At 39.9% G+C, this 20,592-nt stretch overlaps 1 protein-coding gene and 1 long non-coding RNA gene across 2 annotated transcripts; one reads left to right on the top strand and one right to left on the bottom strand.

The window, feature by feature from the left end:
- The first annotated feature begins 815 nt into the window (after positions 1–815).
- Positions 816–11,763, top strand: Ufc1 (Ubiquitin-fold modifier conjugating enzyme 1). The gene is made up of 5 exons (XM_080272607.1): positions 816–858; positions 6,266–6,397; positions 6,659–6,790; positions 9,841–10,008; positions 11,082–11,763. The coding sequence occupies exons 2-5, from the start codon at positions 6,275–6,277 to the stop codon at positions 11,157–11,159; spliced, it is 501 nt and encodes a 166-aa protein (XP_080128733.1). The 5' UTR covers positions 816–858; positions 6,266–6,274; the 3' UTR covers positions 11,160–11,763.
- On the bottom strand, positions 11,442–12,191 carry LOC145400099 (uncharacterized). Its single transcript, XR_013897399.1, has 2 exons — positions 11,712–12,191; positions 11,442–11,632 (listed from the first exon to the last, which is right to left on the bottom strand). It is a non-coding gene; the product is annotated as an uncharacterized LOC145400099 (long non-coding RNA).
- Positions 12,192–20,592: the final 8,401 nt, after the last annotated feature.

Genomic DNA, 20,592 nt, shown 5'->3' on the forward strand with positions numbered 1-20,592 from the left:
CTGCAACTTTGCATCTCGCACTCTGATGAAAGTGAGGCATATATAGACAATAATTATCTTTCAAGTTAATTTTCATTATTGATTTTTTCTCATTCTGGGTATTAGCTAATTCCAAGTTAATGTGAGATTATTTTGCCAACCTTCATCTTGTCTGGAAAAGTGTGCAGGATCTTACATTCTTCTTGAATTTGTATTGATTGATTATATAAATTTCCATATTTCCGAATGTGTTACTAGATTTATAATGAAAAATGAGGGGAAGAAGCAATGAGTTTTGTTTCAGTACCTTCCCGTGACCTCTGCATTAAAATTTTATGTATTACTAAAGGTCTGAGGGCTACATAGAAAAACGAAGTAAGTGCGAAGTGGTAAGAAGGATCGGTAATGGCATCACTGTATTTTCGAATGAAAACGAAACCACATGTTAAATAACAGAAAATGATATTTTTGTATGGGGGACATTAATTCGTTCCGCATTACGTCACGCCGTAATAAATCAGTTTGCTTAACATGCAGTATTAATAGCGTAACAAATTAACAAATTACTATGATCCCTGAAACAAAATATGTATAGTTCACTAGAAAAAAAAGAAAAGAAAAGAACGTTCAACAACGCAGGTGTCAACAAAGCAACATTTTATCTCATCTTCGTTAAAGGCCCAGAACTTTTATTTAGATATACGCCTTTATTATCACAAACGATCACTATAATACTGGTGAGGTAAGTCTACACTGTTCTTGTTGATATGACAGCACGTAGTATATCTTGTACTGACATAAATTTGTACATAAGAATAATCTCAAGATTACATATCGACCTTTTCATGTGTTGAATCTGAGGGAAAGTGACGACAGCTGGTGGGTATAAAGTATAATTTACTAGTGCTTAGAGGAGACATCTAGGCATTAATTGTTTATCAGACAACCATGTTGTGTCATTTATTGGGTATCGTTGCAGTTTCGGACAGTCACACCCTTCACTTAAGCAACTTAGGTTAGGCAAGGTTAGGTTATCTGGTGTGATCTGTTAGGTTAGTTTAATTAGGTTAGGTTAGGCTAGACATAAAGTCAGAATAACCTTGGCTGTCCAAAAATGCAAATTTATAGATTGTTACTGTGATGAAAATCTTCTGAACATACGCGAGACCACTAGACAGCCCTGCTTGCGCTAGTCATAGGCTAGCAGAAATGTTTAGCAGAAGCCACAAACTAAAATTCAAGTTGTTTAAAGTGTTTTCCGTTTGTATCTCACCATTTTCTGACACTTTGTCCATGACCCTTCCCCCCCTTGAGGTCATTAATCCCCTCTGAAGGTCATTAAATAACCCCAGGGGTCATTTTTGATGGAAGTGTCTGAAGAAAAGTGTTAACTAATGATGAGATATAAACTGAAAACTCTTCAGAATATTTGAATTCCAGTTGTGGCTTCTGGTAAATTATCCAACGAGCATATCTGATAGAATTTTTCATGGCAGTTATAGATGTGGATGTGGATGTGATAGGAAGCATTAGGAGAAACACAGTGAGGTGGTTTGGCCATGTGGAGAGGATGGAGAGTGAGAGACTGATGAGGAGAGTGTATGTGAATGAGGTGGAGGGGGAGAGAGGGAGCCGAAGGCCTAGGATGACATGGAGGGATGGAGTGGAGAGGTATATGAGAGAGGGGGGGTGAATTGGGAGTAGGGCAGTGAATGGTGGGGGACAGGGTGACGTGGAGGCAATTTGTTTGTGGCCACCCAGTATAAGGGATTAAGGCGTCAAGCAATAGATAGATAGCCTAGTTATAGAAACTGTTCAAGGATATATTCCAGATGTTGAAAACTAAGTTAGTGGTCTCATACTATGCTTGTAACATTGTGAGTTGTCAGCTCGAAAATTACTTAAATAGATTGCCTTAACTTTCATCTTGTGAATCTTTGGTCATCCAGTATGTACAGTGCATCTTCATTTTGCTGTTTTTCTAATATATACATTAATACTTTATCAAACGGGCATGGCCTTTCCATATTTTCTATTGAAACGAGTCTTTCATATGTTACTTGTTATTGCAACAATACTGGCCATTTTTACAAACATACCTCTGAAAGTGAGGATTTAGAATGCGTAAATATTCTGCCAGCGTCCACCAGTAGCTGGCCATATTTAATGTTCGTAAAGGGCATTTTTTAATTTGAATGCTGGCTATCAAATGCAGGTGAGGTTGGATTAGATTTGGTTTGGTTAAGTCATTAAGTTTCCCATAGCATTGTCACAGGATACAGGCTGACCCCGAGATACGATACCGCTAGATGCGATACCCCGGCATTGCAATGGGGATAGAAATACCATCCTACCCTGCTGAACGATGGCCAAACCCCAGTATGATGATTTTTTTTTTTTTTACCAGTTTTAATTATATTTTAGACTTAAATTTTGTATTTAGGTTGATTTATAAACCGTTTTTAGCCTAGACTCAGATTAATATGTTTTAGTCATATGTGGGGTAAACACTGTCATTTGATTTTTCCAGTCTTCTTATTGATGATTTTCAGGTTTTATTTTTGGGTTTAGGTGAGTTATAAACTGCTTTTAGGTTTAGTTTAGCTTGTTTTAAAGCTATTTGGGGGTTTAGGTTAGCTAGAAACTTGTTTTTGGACTAATTTGGGTGGGTTTAGGACTTGGTTGGGGGAGAAACCCTAGGCTCAAAAATGCATCCTTATATTTTCTGTTAAATCTACCCTGAGATACAGTACCTCGCTTAGCAATGGGTTTTTACTTAACCAACTGTATCATTAAACCGGGGTATGCCCACATTGATGCGTCCAGTGGGTGGTGACTGGTAAACAATGCAGCCAGTCGGAGGGATCATCATTAAACACTGCCGTGGACCATCTGGCCACTTTTTCAGCTACCCAGAAATAGGTATATTTTGTCTTTTTCAAATTACTTTTTCTGTCACAATTCAACAGTTAACAGTCTGTGTTGCATACCAGTATGTATCAGAATTGCTTACCTTGAGATCGTGAGTTTGTTGTAATATACGGTGGGTGGAATTGCTGTGCATGTTTTGTAAAGAATTACCATACATGCTGTTGTAACTGAGAGGAGCATCAGTGGAGAGGAGCTGAAAAATCTGAGGCAACCACTGGTGAAATTGGAGCCCATACCTCTGCTAGTCCAGGGTAGCGCAATACCATAACCAGTTACACCTTGTTTGCAGCTGTTTAGAAGGGATGCAATCACTGGGTGCAGTTACAGTACCCTCACCATGTTTTTGTTATGTTAGAGTATTGTATTTTTTGATGTGGCATTTTGGAACCATGAAGTGGCCACATTAATGAAAACTGCATAACTTAAATTGGGTGTCCACTTGTAAAACAGTTGTTTCAGTCCCAGCCCTCTGATTAAAGCTAAACCCCAGTTTTGCCACAGTACCGTATCCTCATTTACTCCAAGTAAAGTGCTGGAAAGGGATGCCATCTCATCTCATATTGGTGCCAGCTTTTATACCAAACATCCTCCAGCTCCCTCCCTAATGTATTACACAAGAGGAGGATATTGGTCTGTATGAAAAAGATAAGTTTAGCTGCAGTCCTCCACTTTTACTTACAGATGAGTCAGGAACCACAACATCCACCCTCATCACCTACCCACACTTACCAAAATGCTACCTAAATCTGCTAAAATGTTGACCTTTATGTGCTAAAAATGGAAAGCTTTGAAAGGATCATTCAGCAGCTTTTAAAGAGAGTAGTCAGAGCTGTATTAGGGTCAGATATAGTTCAATGGCAGTTTTATATCAGTCATGGATCCTTAATGAGTATGCATAGGTTAAGTCTATTAGGTTTTAATCACTGACTTTAAATTTCCCTTACCATTCACTCCAAACTTCACATGCAAAAAAGTGTCAGAAAGTGTGGTCATTTGATGTCCTATTCTCCAAACTAACCATTCTGCTTTTCAGAATAATGTGCCAGTTCACTAGTCTCAGACGTAATTTAAACAGCAGCGTTTCTAGATACATAAAGCTATCTTCCTCAAGTATCTCACCACCCATTTATACAGTATTGTAAAATGTACAGTTCATTCTGTTTCATCCAGCAGTCTCTTTTTTTTTTATCTGACAGCACTAAGAATATCACAGAACCATGTTTTAGATAATTTCTGTAAGGTAGTTCCTGGATGAGAATGTAGCAGCAGCAAGAATTTTATATAGATTAGTACTGAGTAGAATACAATATTCTTTGCTGGTATGCCAGTATTATTTTTTATTTTTTTTTTTTTAATTATTATTATTTTTAAGCTCAGTCCCATGGTTGGTACCATACATCAGTACAATAGACCCTTGTTATCCGCGGGGGTTAGGTTCCAGAGACCCCCACGGAAGGCAAATTCCGCGGATACTCAAGTCATCATCACAAAATGGCATATTATTTCCACAAAAGCACCTGACTTCAGCCAACGACATTCCATTTCTCAACATATCTGAAATCTCTATTTTCTCTGCCATTGATAACACCTTACGCTCTGTCTTTGGCTTAGAAGGATTGCTTTTATCCTTGTTTCTTGGGAGTTATTTTTCACTGGGAGTCATTTTTCACTACAATGAAAATGCGGTAGAGTTGTAAACACGAGAAGGGCAATGACGACGTAAATAGCGAACTGACTGGTGTTTTTTTCTTCCCTGTTATTTTCGTCACTTTCCATAAGCTGTACCTATGATTGTTTCCAGCACAGTGAAGAAACTGAACATGCCGAAAGGTGGATTTCGTTTTCAAATTTCCCAACTGGAGGTTAAGTTAAATTATTATGTGCAATTAAGCTAGGATGGGCCGGGTTTAAACACTTAGAACAGTCCTTTCCGCCATTACGTTAACAAAACAAACGAGTTGTCACACCAGAACAGCAAAAAACAATGGGGAAACAGATTTAACAAGAAACGTTATTTACCAACCCAAAAATAATCAGAAAAATATAACAGACTATCAGGAAGAACTGATTTGGTAAGGTGCTTTTACTGCTTAATGTAAAGCAGCATGTTTAGCCCCCTCAATGGCCGTGAGTTCAGAAATTCGCGTGCTCCCGTGGTCAGCCTCGGGACCATTTTTTCAGTTCTAAAATAAATTTCTTTTTCTTACATATGTGGAAAGACTTGTCTGGCACACCTGGCTTCCCCCCCCCCCCCAAACCCATTCTGTGATTTGCTATGATTCGTGAGAGAATTGATAAAATTAGGATGCGTGTTACATTAACATGTACCGGTAAACATCGGCGAAAACATCTAGGATGAAGTTTGCTCGCAGTTTTTTATAGCTCGCCCTAACACAACATCACTGACACCGGTACAGTAAAGTGTTGTTCAAGGCTGGTAGCTATGAAAGAGATAATGGAATACATTATTGTTTGTATCAGTCCTCTCTCACACATACACATAAGAAAGAACAAAAGAATGAGCAGTAAATGTACACAAACTTTAAGGAGCTGAAATAACTGTGCTCAGTCTGTCCGAAATATATTGGGAAGAGCGATACTGAACGAAGAATGTGGAATTGAATGCTAACCTCCGAGAACATAGGGGTCGAAAGAGTAATTTTTTTCTGATTAGCAAACATTTTTGTTCCATTTGGTCTCCTAAAATTGTAAAACCCATAATTTTTTGGGAAAGCATACAGCCTAAAGACTTTACCAATTCATTTCATATTCCTCTAGTTTGTCTTCTGTATTTTTCTGTTTGAGGGTGGTAAATTATCTTCTCATGCTGAAAGATTTTCTCCCTTATTATCATTATATTCCTTAAGCTGTACATACGATTGTTTCCAGCCTAATGGAAGAAACTTACTCATCGTACTCTGTCGTGAATTTCTCTTCCCAGTTTCCCAGCTGGAGCCCAAGTTAGGTTAGGTTAGGCTAGGTTAAATCAGTAGGTACTGTAGTTAGGTTTGGTTATCAGTCACCTCACCAAACTCAACCCCACCACCCTTGTGATCGAGTTGTGAGCAGGTATGGGTGGGCGGTAGACAAGTTTGTTTACCCGTGGCTAGCTCGCTAGCAACCGGATGCTTGCTGTTTAGAATAAGTATTAAAATAAGTTTGATCCGCGGAAACTTAAATTCACGGATGCAAAATCCGTGGATAACAAGGTTCTACTGTATAATAATACTGTAATGATGATGATGACGATGATGAGTTTATATGCATTACCAGTACCATAATAGTTTAATATGTTCTTTGTTCTTTCTACGAGTATATTGTTGCATCCCAGAACCTTAGTCTGTATGACCCCCAGAGAGCAGGGATGGTGGACGAAGCCACACGCAAGACCTTGGGCTCCATCCCCCTCCTTCGCACTAAGGCTGGCCCCAGGGACAAGGAGGCATGGGTAACCCGGCTCAAGGAGGAGTACCAGGCATTGATTAAGGTCCTTACTAGAGGGGGGGGGAATATAAGATAGAAATAAAAGACTGAAAATCTGGAATTTTGGGATACAGTACATGTTTTCATGTTATTTCATAGTTTAGTTATTCACATCTTTTACTGTCATACCTATAGTTTGGAACCATATCAATGAACAAAAACTTTATGTAGTGCATGATGTGCAGTATCTGATGTGTTGGCAGCAGTGAATTGACATGTCACTTGTTTAATATGCAGTATTGAGAAACTGTGTGTTTAATTACAGTATGTGCAGAACAACAAGGAGGCAGACAATGACTGGTTCCGCCTGGAGAGTAACAAGGAGGGAACCCGCTGGTTTGGCAAGTGTTGGCACATTCAAGACATGCTCAAGTATGAGTTTGATGTAGAGTTTGATGTAAGCCAGTGTTCCAGTTTTATGTTGTTACTACCAAATCATTGTTATTAACAATATTTATAATTATAGAAAGTGCAGGAATCCCTCTACTGTGATGAATTTGTTTTCTTCTGGCTTTTGAAAGTTTTGTTCAGCTAGAAAAGGGAACTAGAAGGGACAAGAATGGTCTTTTAAAAATTTCATATCAACTTAAGGATGTAGTAATCATGTTACCTCAGCATTTAAGCACATTCTTTCAAGGAAACTTTCATATTTCATAGCTTTCACTTATCTTGCTACCACTTACCTACTTCAGTCAGTGCAGTCCATGTGTATATTCTTCTACAGTCCCATTTCCACTGCACTTTTAACTTATAATAATTTCACATCAGAGTCTCAGACACATATATTTGGGACTCTAACACCGCATTTCCAGTCCACTTGTTAACCTTTCAGCCTCTTTACAGGTGTCTCCCGTCTAATGATTTGCTGAAATGTAATCGGCTTAATTTCCCAGTGATCATACTTAATGTGCTTGTTTTCTTTCTTAGAAGTCAGGTGAAACAGATTAACGATTTTTAGTGGTAGGTTGGGGCGCTAAAAATCCATTCACCTAATGTAGTGCTGCCCTTTCCTCTCTTCCTTCCTTCCTCCACTGTCTTTCATTCCTTCATTCTTTCCTCTTTCTTCTGCCTATGGGTGACTTTACACTCTCTTTTCTCTCTTTCTTTCCTTCATTCTTTCTTCTTCTTTCTGCCTATGGGTGACTACACTGATTGAGAAGCCAAATGGTTTCCTGTACACCAGGAAACCATTTACTATGCTAGGTGGTAACCATATAAGCAAATTATGGCCCCTGGTGATTAGTGGTTAATTAAGGTACTGCAGTCAGATTGAGCCTGTGTAGGTTTGTATCCAAGAGATGGTTGGGGTTTATTGCTCATGTAATGCCACTCAGGGATGAGTGAGGCTGGTCACTCTCATCTTAAATGTCAGGACCAACTTGCCTAGCCCTGGGTTCCTACACTTCTCATGGGGCGACATAGAATTGGATGATGGATGGATAGATGAAAGGATTGATCTTGCTTGTGAGTCTTTTGAATGTGTGGCAGAGTACCAGGTATTGTTGTTTGGGGGACATATTATGTGCTGTGGCTAGGGTTGGAGGAAGTTGAGGGAGCTGTTGCCTCTCCTGACATTGAGAGGGCTCTACCTCATTGCCCTGGGATCTTTATATGTGGCAAGTGTTATGAGTATAATGCTGTATGGCAGTGAGACCTGGGCAGTAAAGGAAGAGGATATTCATAGACTCAAACAAACAGGAATGATGGATGCATAGTTCATCCTTGATTGTGTGGCATGGGGGGGCTAGGTTTACAATTGAAGAGTTGAAAGGACTGGTGGGACTGGAGTGTATTGGTGCTGTGATGAGGAGAGGCAGATTGAGGTGGTTTGGGCATGTGTAGAGGATGGAGGATGACAGTTAGATGCAGAAAGTGAGAATGTCGGGGATGGGGTTGCAATATGCAGACCCAAAAAAGACCTAGGATGAGGTCATAGGGTGCGACTTCAGGGATAGGGGACTAAAGAGGGAGGTTGCCAGTGATTGAGCAACATGGAGATCTGCCATTAGGTGTCTGAGGCCAATGCATGCGAGCATGTTGGAGCCTTTATAAACGATACAGAATGATACATCTTATTATAGCAAACACTGCTTGTCCCTCACTTATATTGAATTACAGAAAATTCACTTATTCATTGTGATTCAGCCAAGCCCTATGCCAGTTAAAGTGAAATGTTGGATATTGCATATCCGGCGCAGCATTCTGCTTTGAGCTGGATAGTGTGACTCTGTCCATCTTGACCCTCTGTCCTCAAAACTTTACCTTGAGTAAAAAATGAAAAATATGCTTATAAAAACAATACAGTAATGATACAATGCAGTAATACATTACTGTACATAGTGTACTATTGTATATACTCGCCAAGTGTTGGCATCAATGGGTAGAAACAGCACTGGGGGTTCACACTCGTAAACAGTACACAATACAGCATGGATAGTTTAACAATCACAATAGAGCACTAGAACGTGAGCACTGACAGGCCATTAGCTTTGCAATACAACACAGTACAGTAGCTTGAACACAGGACACCACAAATTTAGTCAAAGCGCCAGGGTTTGGCAACCACATGGTCAGGAGAGCGGGAGGGTACAGGCACATCTTGACTCTGCGACATCCATAGACGAAAGTGAGAGTGCAGCAGTATTCTTGGCACACCAGATAAGCCACGCCCACGGTGGATTCTGCATGGCTGGAGCATAACGGGCATTTTCATTGGCTCCCAAGTTTTGGGATTTCCCCTGGTGCCGGTTGGCAACCGCTTACAAGCTGGTTGAGACCCCTCAGTGCAGGATATTGCATTGGATCGTTGGTTAAGTCCCGTTTCAGTGCCGTATTTTGCATGAAAATCGTCGGATATTGCTATAATAGAGCTAAGTTAACTGTGCCGGATATTGCATTGGGCTGGAAATGTGATGGCGGATAATTGAGAGTGTACTGTACCTTGAAAATATATCTAATGTATACCTTTTGAGGTAATGCAATATCTTCTGTTACAGTGTGATTAGGCATTGATGACGAGCCTGCACTAAGTGGTGCTGTGCACCCTGGGTGGAGCAAAGCAGCTGTGGCATCCACGTGGGAGCCAAACCTCCTCATATTCCCCAGAACCTTGCTGTGGGAATGACCCTGGCCCATCCCGATAAGGCAGTGTCTACCACAAGAAAACACCAGTTCCCTGCAGAGGTGTATGTACTTCACTGTACTAAACCTGTAGGATGGCCCTATAGAAGCAGTTGTGTACATGTACTTGGTGGGTCAGATTGGCCAGACAGACCAGGGTTAAGCAAATCTACAGCAACAGTGTAATATACTAACACTTCTGCCAGTTCTAGTTAACACAAAGACTTCTGATGTATTTGATTGCATTTTTAGCATCTTCTGCATTTCAGAATTATGGAGAATTTGATTATTATGTAAGTTAATCCCAGCATTAAACCAATCCCACAGATTCCAGTGACGTATCCAGCCACAGCACCAGAGATTGCTTTGCCAGAGCTTGATGGCAAAACTGCGAAGATGTATCGTGGTGGCCGCATTTGTCTTACTGACCACTTCAAACCTCTCTGGGCACGCAATGTTCCCAAGTTTGGAATTGCTCATGCCATGGCACTTGGGGTATGTTCATTTATAGCTCATACAGTATTTGCAGTACATTATATAATCTTGTACTTTTAATGTACATTCTTTCATGTTTAAGATTATTAATGTTATTGTGTATTTTTTCTTTCTTTCTTTTTTAAGTATGGTATTGTATGTGTATGTCCTAGACAAAGATGATCTAATGAGACCATGATCCAGTACTTGTGTAGAGTGATTTCTTGCAGTACACATTCATTTAAATTTTTTTTTTGCCATAAAGGTTTTACTGAATGCAGGAACACTCACATAATATACCATTGATGATAATTAAGCATTTTGGATGTGCAGTAAATGGTCAGGGTTGATATAGCTGTTTATGTCTAGCCAGACACCCTAATGCCAGATGGGGTGGCCATGAACTAATCACCTCCATCTTGCCCTGTTCTCCACCATCAGACTTCCTCCAACTCACACCTCCATTCATAAACTTCTTCACCCAATCCCTCCACCTCATCCTTGGTCTTCCCTTCCTCCCTCAGCCTCACTTACATACACTTACCTAATCAGTCCCATACTCTTCATTCTCATCATCATCATCATCATCATCCTACCTGTTTTTCCCACTCACTGGTTGGGTCAAGCAGGATCCAGAAAGCAAGAAAAAAGAAAAACATGATGGAGAGAGATCAGAACAGCATACCCAATGAAAATGGGCCACACACTCATACATTTACAGTTCAGTCCCCCAGAATCGTGACTCCACCACACAGTTATGACCAGTCACAAACATCAACTTATAGATTTCCTAAATTAAAATTACCACATCCTTTAGTGTTGATTAGTAACAATAAAAAAGAAAAGCGTGATAGAAGGAGACTGGATCAACAGCACACCCAATGAAAATGGGCCACACACTCATACATTTACCGTTCATTCCCCCAGCATTGTGACCACACCACACAGTCATAACCAGTCACACACTTCAACTTAAAGACCTCGTAAATAATAATTACCACATCCTGTAGTGTTGATCAGTATCAAATGAACTACTACTCTTACCCTTTATGATCACAAGTCTAGCTCTTTAAACACTGTTTGTGTTGCAACAGCTGGGTCCGTGGCTGGCAGTGGAGATTCCTGACATGATAGAGAGAGGAGTCGTCACCTATGTTGAAAAGAAGGAATAACACTGGATTCTAAGGAATGGTATTTTTCTGCCATATTTACTCACACTGTGGACCCATCTATCTTTTTGGTCTGTTTTCAAGCATAGAGCTTATCAGGCTCATGCTTCCATATTCATATACAGGTATCCCATATTCTGAGCTACAGTATTTTCTGATGAGCATCTTCTGGGCAGAGAGAGATGGTTGGAGGTTATGACTTTCGCTAGTTTAAATTATCCTTCTTGCCAGTTTACAGGTTTTAGCGAAGAAAGTGATCTATAAGCTTGACCTAGGTTTATTAAAAAAAAAAAAAAAAAAAGTCAGTGAAGAAAGTAATCTGAAGGCACAACTTAAGTTTTTTTTCTTGTTTATGTGTCAGATTGTACACTTGTTGATACTGTAAAAGTTTATAACAAGTATGTATACAAAAAGATTTGTTGTACATCATACTGTAATGTAAAGAAAGTTACTGTAGCTTGTCAACAAATGCTGCACTAATGAATGTGATTGGAGGGATGTATATCATACTGTAATGTAAAGAAAGTTACTGTAACTTATCAACAAATGCAGCACTAATGAATGTGATTGGAGGGATTTTGTTTTTTAATAAATTAATTTAATGAAACATTTATAGCCTTTATATATTTAGTTTAAGAAGTTTTCCTTGTTCAAATAAATGTTAACTTTTTACAGTGTATTTCACTAGGCCTATATGGGATGCAGGTTTTTTTTCACTGTTGCTGATTAGGACTTTTGATTGATTAATTGATTGATTGTGTATGTGTGTGAATGCATGTGCATCCATGCATGTGCACAGCTGTGCACAAATGCATACACATGGGTGTACAGTGTGCATATAGAATACTGTAATTTGAAATTCTGTATAAGGCCGTTATTTGGTATTAACCCTCTTGGGAACAATGACGCAAATTGCATCATATCAGTTTTGGGCTGAAGAGTGACCGATGGCACAGTTTGCGTCACTTTGGACAAAAATATTCACCAAAAATGAAGTTTTAACAGTAAGTGCATCAAACTTTGGTGGGTTGCAGGGGAGGGTGTAAATAATTTATTTATATGTACTATACGTAATATACATATATGTTAGTTACAGGTTCAGTAAGAATATAAAAAGATAAATTGTACTTTTTTTTTTTTTGGCAATTTACTCGAAAACTACTGGTTGTCTCCAAATTCCGAAAATATCATGAGAAACTTATTGAAATTCTGCGTCTAGACATATGCTTTGCTCTTGCACAGCAAAGGCAAAATTTTGCACTAAGATGTTGGGAATTTATTTGAAGCTTTTTTTTTTACTCTTGAACAAGTTTATTCTCATTGCATTTCTGTACTTATCAGTTTGTGTGCTTTTATTAGCTTACCATATAGTACAGGTATAAACACCAGCAAAGATGGTGGTATGCAATTTATATCAATATAACCAATTTCCATGGGCAAATTTGGCTGTGGAATTGTGTTTCTTTGTGTGTGTGCAGAAGCAGATATAGCTGGGTTATCCACTTTGTTCATGTCCCAGAAAGTTATTGAAAACTTACAGTTCCCGAGAGGCTTAAAGATGTTATTTGGAGAACGATAAATGTTTGTATTACGTCATCCCAAAATCTATCCTTTTCTACCTCATCCAAGCCTGCCTGTGGAGCATATGCCGATATAAATGCAACCATTTTCCCACCAAATAAAATTTTCATTACTATTATCCTGTCACTTACATAACATTCATGACATACTTCACCCATTTCTCCCCAACCAACACACCCACACCACCATATCCGTCTGTTGTACCCTGCCTAAACAACTTGTAAAAACAATCCCTCCCAGCAGTCTTTCTGGTTGATCCATCCCTATACCGGACTTCTTGCACAAATCCCACATCCACCCATCTCCTACTCAGTGTCTCAACCACTATCCCTGCTCTACCCCCCAAACTTCCCACATTCCACAATGCCACTCTGATCCCTCTGGGTGATTTAGTGTCCTCAGGCTTGCTTTGAGTTTCATTCTTTAACTTGGTCATAATCAGTAAAACTATTAAAGGGGAGAGACATGCCACAGGCCCCAACCACTGCACAGTCCCAGGTCCAGGCAATGGATCTGGGACCCCTAGCCAACCAGCCTTGACCAGTGGCTGTGGTAATGTCCTCAGGGCACCCTGTCAGGACAGCTAAAGGACACCATTCAAGCGCATCTTGGCTCTGTAACTGCCCCGCCATTATACACCCATCGATAGGGTAACCTCCTGGGGCACTACTCTCAGGCTCGGGTCCCTCTCTCATGGGTGGAAGTGGCAAAGCCTGGGAACCGTAATGCCCTGTACCCTCTAGCACAGGTTCGAGCCCCATCTCACCCTGGCCTCACAATCTATACTGGCAAAGCCCTCATCATGCCTCCCCTCTAAAGGTCTGCTATTAGGCAGTGGGGGCAAAGTTTTTTAGCCACATGCCCTTGCTGGTATCAACCCCTGTGACATACTGTAGTGGGATATGTTGTGTGACATGTAAAGTGCATATGGTGTACTGTATGAGATAGATAGAGGATGCGTTTTGGAGAGCATGCTGGTCTACTCTCCATGTTAGCATCACACTGGAAAGGTCAGCAAAGGGGGATGGTTAAGTAGCTATTGAAATGGGAGTTCCAGCTCTCCCTGTCACCAGCATTCCCATTCCCCACGGGAGTACCACCCTGATCGGCTGGTGGTACAGCTTCCTTCCTAACTACCACGATAATTCTTGCACTCACTTTACTCACCCTTATTTTTGTACTGGAGTACAATCACTGCCTTTTTCCACTCTACTGGCACAGTTTCACTCATTCATGCTTCTTACATATTTCCAACAAGCACTTCATTTTGTGCCCTCCACTAAACTTAATCATCTTTGCATGCACCTCATCAACCCCAGCTGCTTTCCCATTTTTCATTCGCTTCACAGCATTCTTCACTTTTGTGGGTGTCATGTTTCCTGGCACTGCAGTCCTTCTTTGTACATTCCCAAAACCAATCATGTCAACAGTCACTTTGCTCTCGTAATTCCCATTCATGAGAGTTTCAAAATGTTCTTTCCATCTGGTTCTTACCGCACTTCATCCCCATTGGTTAATAATCTACCACGTACATCCTTCACACTTTCACATTTCTTTCCACTGTCACTTCTACGTTTCCGCACCTCTTTCCAGAATAACCTATTTTCAGAGTAATTTGGATTCATTTTTCTTCCTAGATCATCATTTACCTCCTTTTTCCTCTTCACCAGTCTCTTTATGTGCTTCTTGATCTCAATATATTCACTTCTTATTTCAACTGAACCTCTGTGCTGTATCCACTTCAGCCACTTCCTCTTTTCCTCCACTGCTCTCATAACCTCTTCATCCCACCATGCCGTACCTTTCTTCTTTGTTGTTACTCTTGCCACACCACACACTGCTTTGGCATTCCTAACTAATATCTGCCTCTGCCAATGTTACTCAATCACAATTTCACAAACTTTATATGGCATGGATTTTTATGTAATATGATTAGAGAAAGAGTGAATATTGATGAGATGCAATTTGGGTTTACACCAGACAAATGGACCACTGATGCCATATTCATTGTTCGACAGCTTCAGGAAAAATATACAGTATAGGAAAAAAAAGGGAACTGTATTTTGTTTTTCTTGATTTGCAGAAGGACTTTCACAAAAGTGGTGAAGAGGGCAATGAGAAAGCCTGGGATCGAGGAGTGGCTGGTTATGTTGGTTATGGCCATGTATTTGGGTGCTCGGACCCAGGTAAGGGTGAATGGAGATTTGAGTGAGGAGTTTTCTGTGACTGTTGGTGTGCATCAGGGGTCAGTCTTGAGCCCCTTGTTGTTTATTATGGTACTTGAAGCCCTCTCAAGTGACTCCAGAAATGGACTCCCATAGGAGGTATTGTATGCTGATAATCTGGTGTTGATTGCAGAGAATGAAAGGGAGGCGGAGGAAAGATTTAGGAAATGGAGAGATAGTATAGGTTACGAGGGCTTATGAGCAAACGCAGATAAAAGGAAAGTGATGGTATCTAGGGCAAGAGGCAGTACTGTCAAAGAAGAGGGGGAGTTGCCATGGGCGATTTGCCACAAGGGCATGGGGAGTAATTCCATCTTGTGCAGAGTTTGTAATAAGTAGGTGCATAAAAGATGTAGTGATTTTAGAGGTAGACCATGAGAAAACACTGATTTCATGTGTGTGGTGTGTCGGGGAGGGCATGTGGAGATTGCAAGACATGAAAGGATTGAACTTGCTGGTTAGTCTCGTGAGTGTAAGGAAGAGTTTTGTTAGACACTTTATTTGCTGAAGGTGGGGCTGGAGCTAGAGTGAGGAGTGTTTGGAAGAAGTTCAGGGAGCTCTTGCCTCTCCTGACATTGAGAGGGCTCTCCCTCCGTGCTAAGGGATCTTTGTATGCAGCATGTGTTAGGAGTACAAAGCTGTATAGTGAGACCTGGGCAATAAAGGAAGAGGATATTTGCACGCTCAAACGTACAGAAATGGCAATGATTAGGTGGATGTGCAGTGCGTCCCTGAGTGTGAGGCATGGGAGGCTAGGTTTATGATGGAAGAGTTGAGAGGTAGGATGGGACTGGAATGTATTGGTGTTGTGATGAGGAGATGGTTTGGGCATGTGGAAAGGATGGAGGATGGTAATTAGGTGCAGAAAGTAAGAAGTGTTAATGTTGAGGGTTGAGTAAAGAGAGGTAGACCGAAAAAGATCTGGGACGAGGTCATTGAGTGTGACCTCAGGAACAAGGGACTAAATAGGGAAGCTGCCAGAGATCGAGCAGCATGGAAAACTGCCATTAGGTGATCAAGGCTGACACATACAAGGATGTTGGAGACCTCAAAAACAAAACGAAAAAAAAATGAAACGATGGAACAAGGCAAAAACCTGAAGAATTATTGCAATACACTCAATAAGTACAGTACTCAACACACCTTTCGTCCCTTGTATGCTAAAACTCAGATAAAAATAAGTTAAAGAAAGGTCTATAGAAGCACAAAGAGAGGCTAGAAAAGTATAAAAATGCTTATGTAATTTCTGTACATTATGAAAAGTAGTTTTCTGTAACATGAACCTACTTAAATGGGATACAGTTTATAATTAAATCTAAATACAGTACAGTAATGTGTATGACAACTCTCTGTATATAATGCTTGTCAACTTCATAGTGGTCTCCTTTTCTTAATTCTGTGTAAGAACCAGTTAGCTGTAAGGGTGCTATATGCAAGGGGAAAGTGTGGTCCAACTATGCCTGGAAAAGATTATCATAGGGACTTTGGGTTGAGTGTGCTGATGAACTTTGCTATTTTGGTTTTATCTATCTATCTATCTACTGTACAGTCAGATGCCATAATCCCATGAGAGATGGCCATTTGACCTTGAGTTAGTTATTTTATGGAAGGGGTACTAACTCTTCACCAATCCACTTGCTGATGCACTTTGGTTTTGTGATTTATGCAAATGGTGGTGCTGAAGCTAGTTCTGTTGTGACAAAAATGGTTGAAAGATATTCAGTTAGCTGATGTCCTTACTGACAAAACAAGACACTCTCCATTTGAAAGGAGAATTACTGGCATTCTATATGCAGTTCTTCATGGTGGTAAACTGTGGGCAGTAAAGAGTGAAGATCTTCACAGAATTGAGCATACTGAAATTAGAATTGTGCAATGACTTTAGATGTCTGGGTTTTGAAAGTGTTACTAAGGTGATAATTACAGTCGAATAAAAATGATCTGAGTGTGAAAAGAATGTAAGAGGTTGCTGGGTGAAGAACTACAGAAATGGATGTAAAGTCAAAGCCTCTGTGGGCAGAGCAAGAAAAATGCAGGAGCAATTCTTAAGAAGGAAACTTATGACTGAGAATATGTCTGTAGTCCAGATTCATGTCTTGCTGAGCCAGAGGTCGTAACAACAGCAGTAATAACTAACTACATTCACAACTGCCAGTACCTACTCATATCAACAGAAAAAAAAAATAAAATAAAAAAAGGTCCTTACTATCTGTGTTAAGGGATCATTGTACGCAGCATGTGTTGGGAGAGTAATGCTGTATGGTTGTGAAACCTGGGCAGTAAAGGGAGAGGATATTCACAGGCTCAAACATATAGAAAGGACAGTGATTAGGTGGATGTGCAGTGCATCCCTGAGTGCAAGGCCTGGAGGGGCTAGGCTTACAGTGGAAGAGTTGAGAGGTAGGATGGGACTGGAGTGGTGGTGTGATGAAGAGAGGTAGATTGACATGGTTTGGGCATGTGGAGAGGATGGGGGATGATAATTGGGTGCAGAAAGCGAGAAGTGTTAATGTTAGGGGTAGAGTTTTGGGAAATAGACCAAATAAGATCTGGGATGAAGTCATTAATCTTGACCTCAGGGATAAGGGACTGAATAGAGAAGCTGCCAGAGATCAAGCAGCCTGGAGAGCTGCCATTAGTTTGACACATGCAAGCATGTTGGAGCCTTTTAAAATGAAATGACAAAACAAAAGCATGCAAAACTATCACCCTTCTCAAACCTCCCCTTATTAAATTATTACATATCTTTCACATGACCAATGCTTACAGACCCCCTTCAACAAAGAACACAGTTTCAAGCACATCATTCACAACAACTCTACTCACAAATCTCTTGCAGCAAATATTTGATGGCATAAAAAAAAAAAAAAAAAGAGAGAGAGAGAGAGAGAGAAACAGAAAAAGACATAAATTACAGCTTTCAATGCCATTTCACATTTCCCTTCAAACGAAACACTAAACAGACATACAGAGCATCACAAAAAATGGCTCAATAACTACTTAGCAGGAAGACAAACATAATTAGTAGGATTGGTTTAGTGATGAAAAATACAAACAGAAAAAGATCCCAAATGGTGTACCTCAGGGATCTATCTTCTATTCTTATCAACCTGCACCTACATGAATGACATCCCAACCCCTACAACCACTATGTACACAGCACCAAAATATTCATCCAAATTAAGTTAGGAAAGAAAGAAGAATGAAGAACTAGCACCAAGCCATTATATGGCCATATGGCACTAAGGTAGGCACGTAAAAGTACTGTAACGGACAAAAGGTCAGCATCAATGGGAAGTCCTTAAACTATTCATGTCATGAAACCAAACATGTCACATGATAGGAGTAAAGGGAAAATAAAGGCCGGAATAAATATGAAAATATCAGGAAGAGAGGTAGGACAGAAGAGAAGATGAGGACAGTTAGGACAGAAAGATGAGAGAAAAAGGCCACTTTTAGCTGCTCCCTACTCTGTGCAAATCTCCCACTCCTTGGGAAGTGAGAGTGTGTATCAAGAGCAACAGACTGCACCCGACACCACCTATCTTTACAGTCATATATACGTTAATTACACTACAGGTAACACGTACATTCTGAGAGGTGCACTTCACACTATTCAGCATATAATGCCACACTGTCTGGCATTCACAAATCTGACAAATGAATACTTCTCTAGTGTGCTGCACTGTTTGGCATTCATGCATCTGATAACATTACACTGCAAGTGCACTGGACCGAAGGTCTGCCATGGTGATCAATCACCTGTCTCAGTTCTGCAGATCTGGGCAGTCAGAGAAGTTCATGCATTGTCAGAATCCCTAGTGTAAAACAGTATAAATTAAAACCAACCATACATCCATCTGTCCAAAAATAATAATAATGTTCAGCATCATATCAACAGCCTTTTTATTTACATCATTATGTCACTGCAGCTTTCATATAAAGTCTGTCTCAAATCTTTCAGTGAACTTTAACTTTTATATATGACTGATTAAATGTTTACTGTGCGCCTACACCCATCCTACTCTGCTGCACCTTGTCCTCTACAGTCTGTCATGTTTACCATCAAAGCTTCTATGTAAATGGGTTACCTTGAAACTGTACTTCCCAGCTACTGTAATTCAGGTTGGCTAAATGCAACTTGAATTAATTACAGTCCTGTATTGGTAAACAAGATCAATACTTAATATTGTTGATTACTATTTTGCAATAGCTTATCTAAAAAAGGGCTCAGGAGAGAGGCGTATTGATTGATGGTAATGTACCAAAACATCAGGGCCACAGCCCAAAGGAGGTCCAGAAAGACCTCTTTCCCCACTTAAGGATGGGGTAAGGCGAGGCCTAGCGAGCAAGAAAAAAAAAAATGACCAAAAACAAAAGTTTGCCCACAATTACTGTACAGAAGCGAGATCTAATAATTTTTCTTTTTTCATGCACAGAGCACAGATGACTGTATATTATGTTATGATTAATAATGGAGATAATTTGAATATTCCTGGGGTGAGTGGGTGGGTGGGGAGGTGCCATGTCAATATGGCTGATGGGTCAGAGACCCATAACATTCCTTAGCACCTGGGCTCCAAGATGTCTCTCCCAGACCCTGATCTGAAATTTGTCCCAGTAACTTTTAGCATAGGGTGTTAAAGAGCAGCTTTTATTAAGGCAATATATATATTTCACCTTCACAGAAGGCCATTTAGAAAGGGATGGTACAAGGCACAGTAATGACTAAGTTAAGACAGAACTAAATCATCTTAATTACTGCTAGATGCCTCATACACTGATGCTATTATAAAAATAATACAAGAAAAATGAATAGTGCAGATGACAGTACAATACAATGAAGGACATACTATGATGTTGATCATACAGGCTATATTTTGTCCAGAAAGTAGCATTTAGCTAACGATCGTGCTCAAAACACAAGTAGTGACTGGTGTATTTTGGCGAGCATAACACTACTGAGCAGCAATGGTAGCAGTTTGGATTATAATGCTATTTTTGCAGCTACACTAATCCAGTCACTCTGCTGACAGAAAAACCTGTAGTAAACTATATACAAGCAAACATCCAGTACAAAGGAAAAATCTGACAACTTGTTAGTCAGCACTGGATATTTCATCCAAACCACAGCTGACCATAATATCAACAATAATACTGTACATTATTTTTGAAAATGTGTAATACTTAAGATGCACAAAACTAAGCAAACTATAATACTGTACCTCATGTTGGCTGTTTTGGTATGCATGCCATCTTGTGTGAATGGAGCAATGGTCACAGATATAATTAATTCCTTATACTGTACAGTACGGTACTTTTTTATTGTACTACTGGAAGCATATATGACCTTTAACTACTTGTTGTCAAATTATAGCCTGTGATACTTGCAAAACAAATATCAACAATAGTTCTACAGTGCTGGGCAGGATCACAGACATGGAGGATGTCTGAAACCCCCAAACCCTACATGTAATGTAGGTCAAAGTGCTGTCTGATTAATAAAAAAAAAAATAATAGAAAATAAATAAAAAGGGGGGGGGGGTTGGCTACTGCAAGGTGTTACTGGATAATACATTACTATATTGATACTTGTAACCAAAGTATTCTAATGTTGCTACTACAACACA

This window comes from Coenobita brevimanus, chromosome 51, assembly GCF_032717465.1.
Source record: "Coenobita brevimanus isolate Jiangsu-jjx chromosome 51, ASM3271746v2, whole genome shotgun sequence".
NCBI classification, from domain to species: Eukaryota; Metazoa; Arthropoda; class Malacostraca; order Decapoda; family Coenobitidae; genus Coenobita; species Coenobita brevimanus.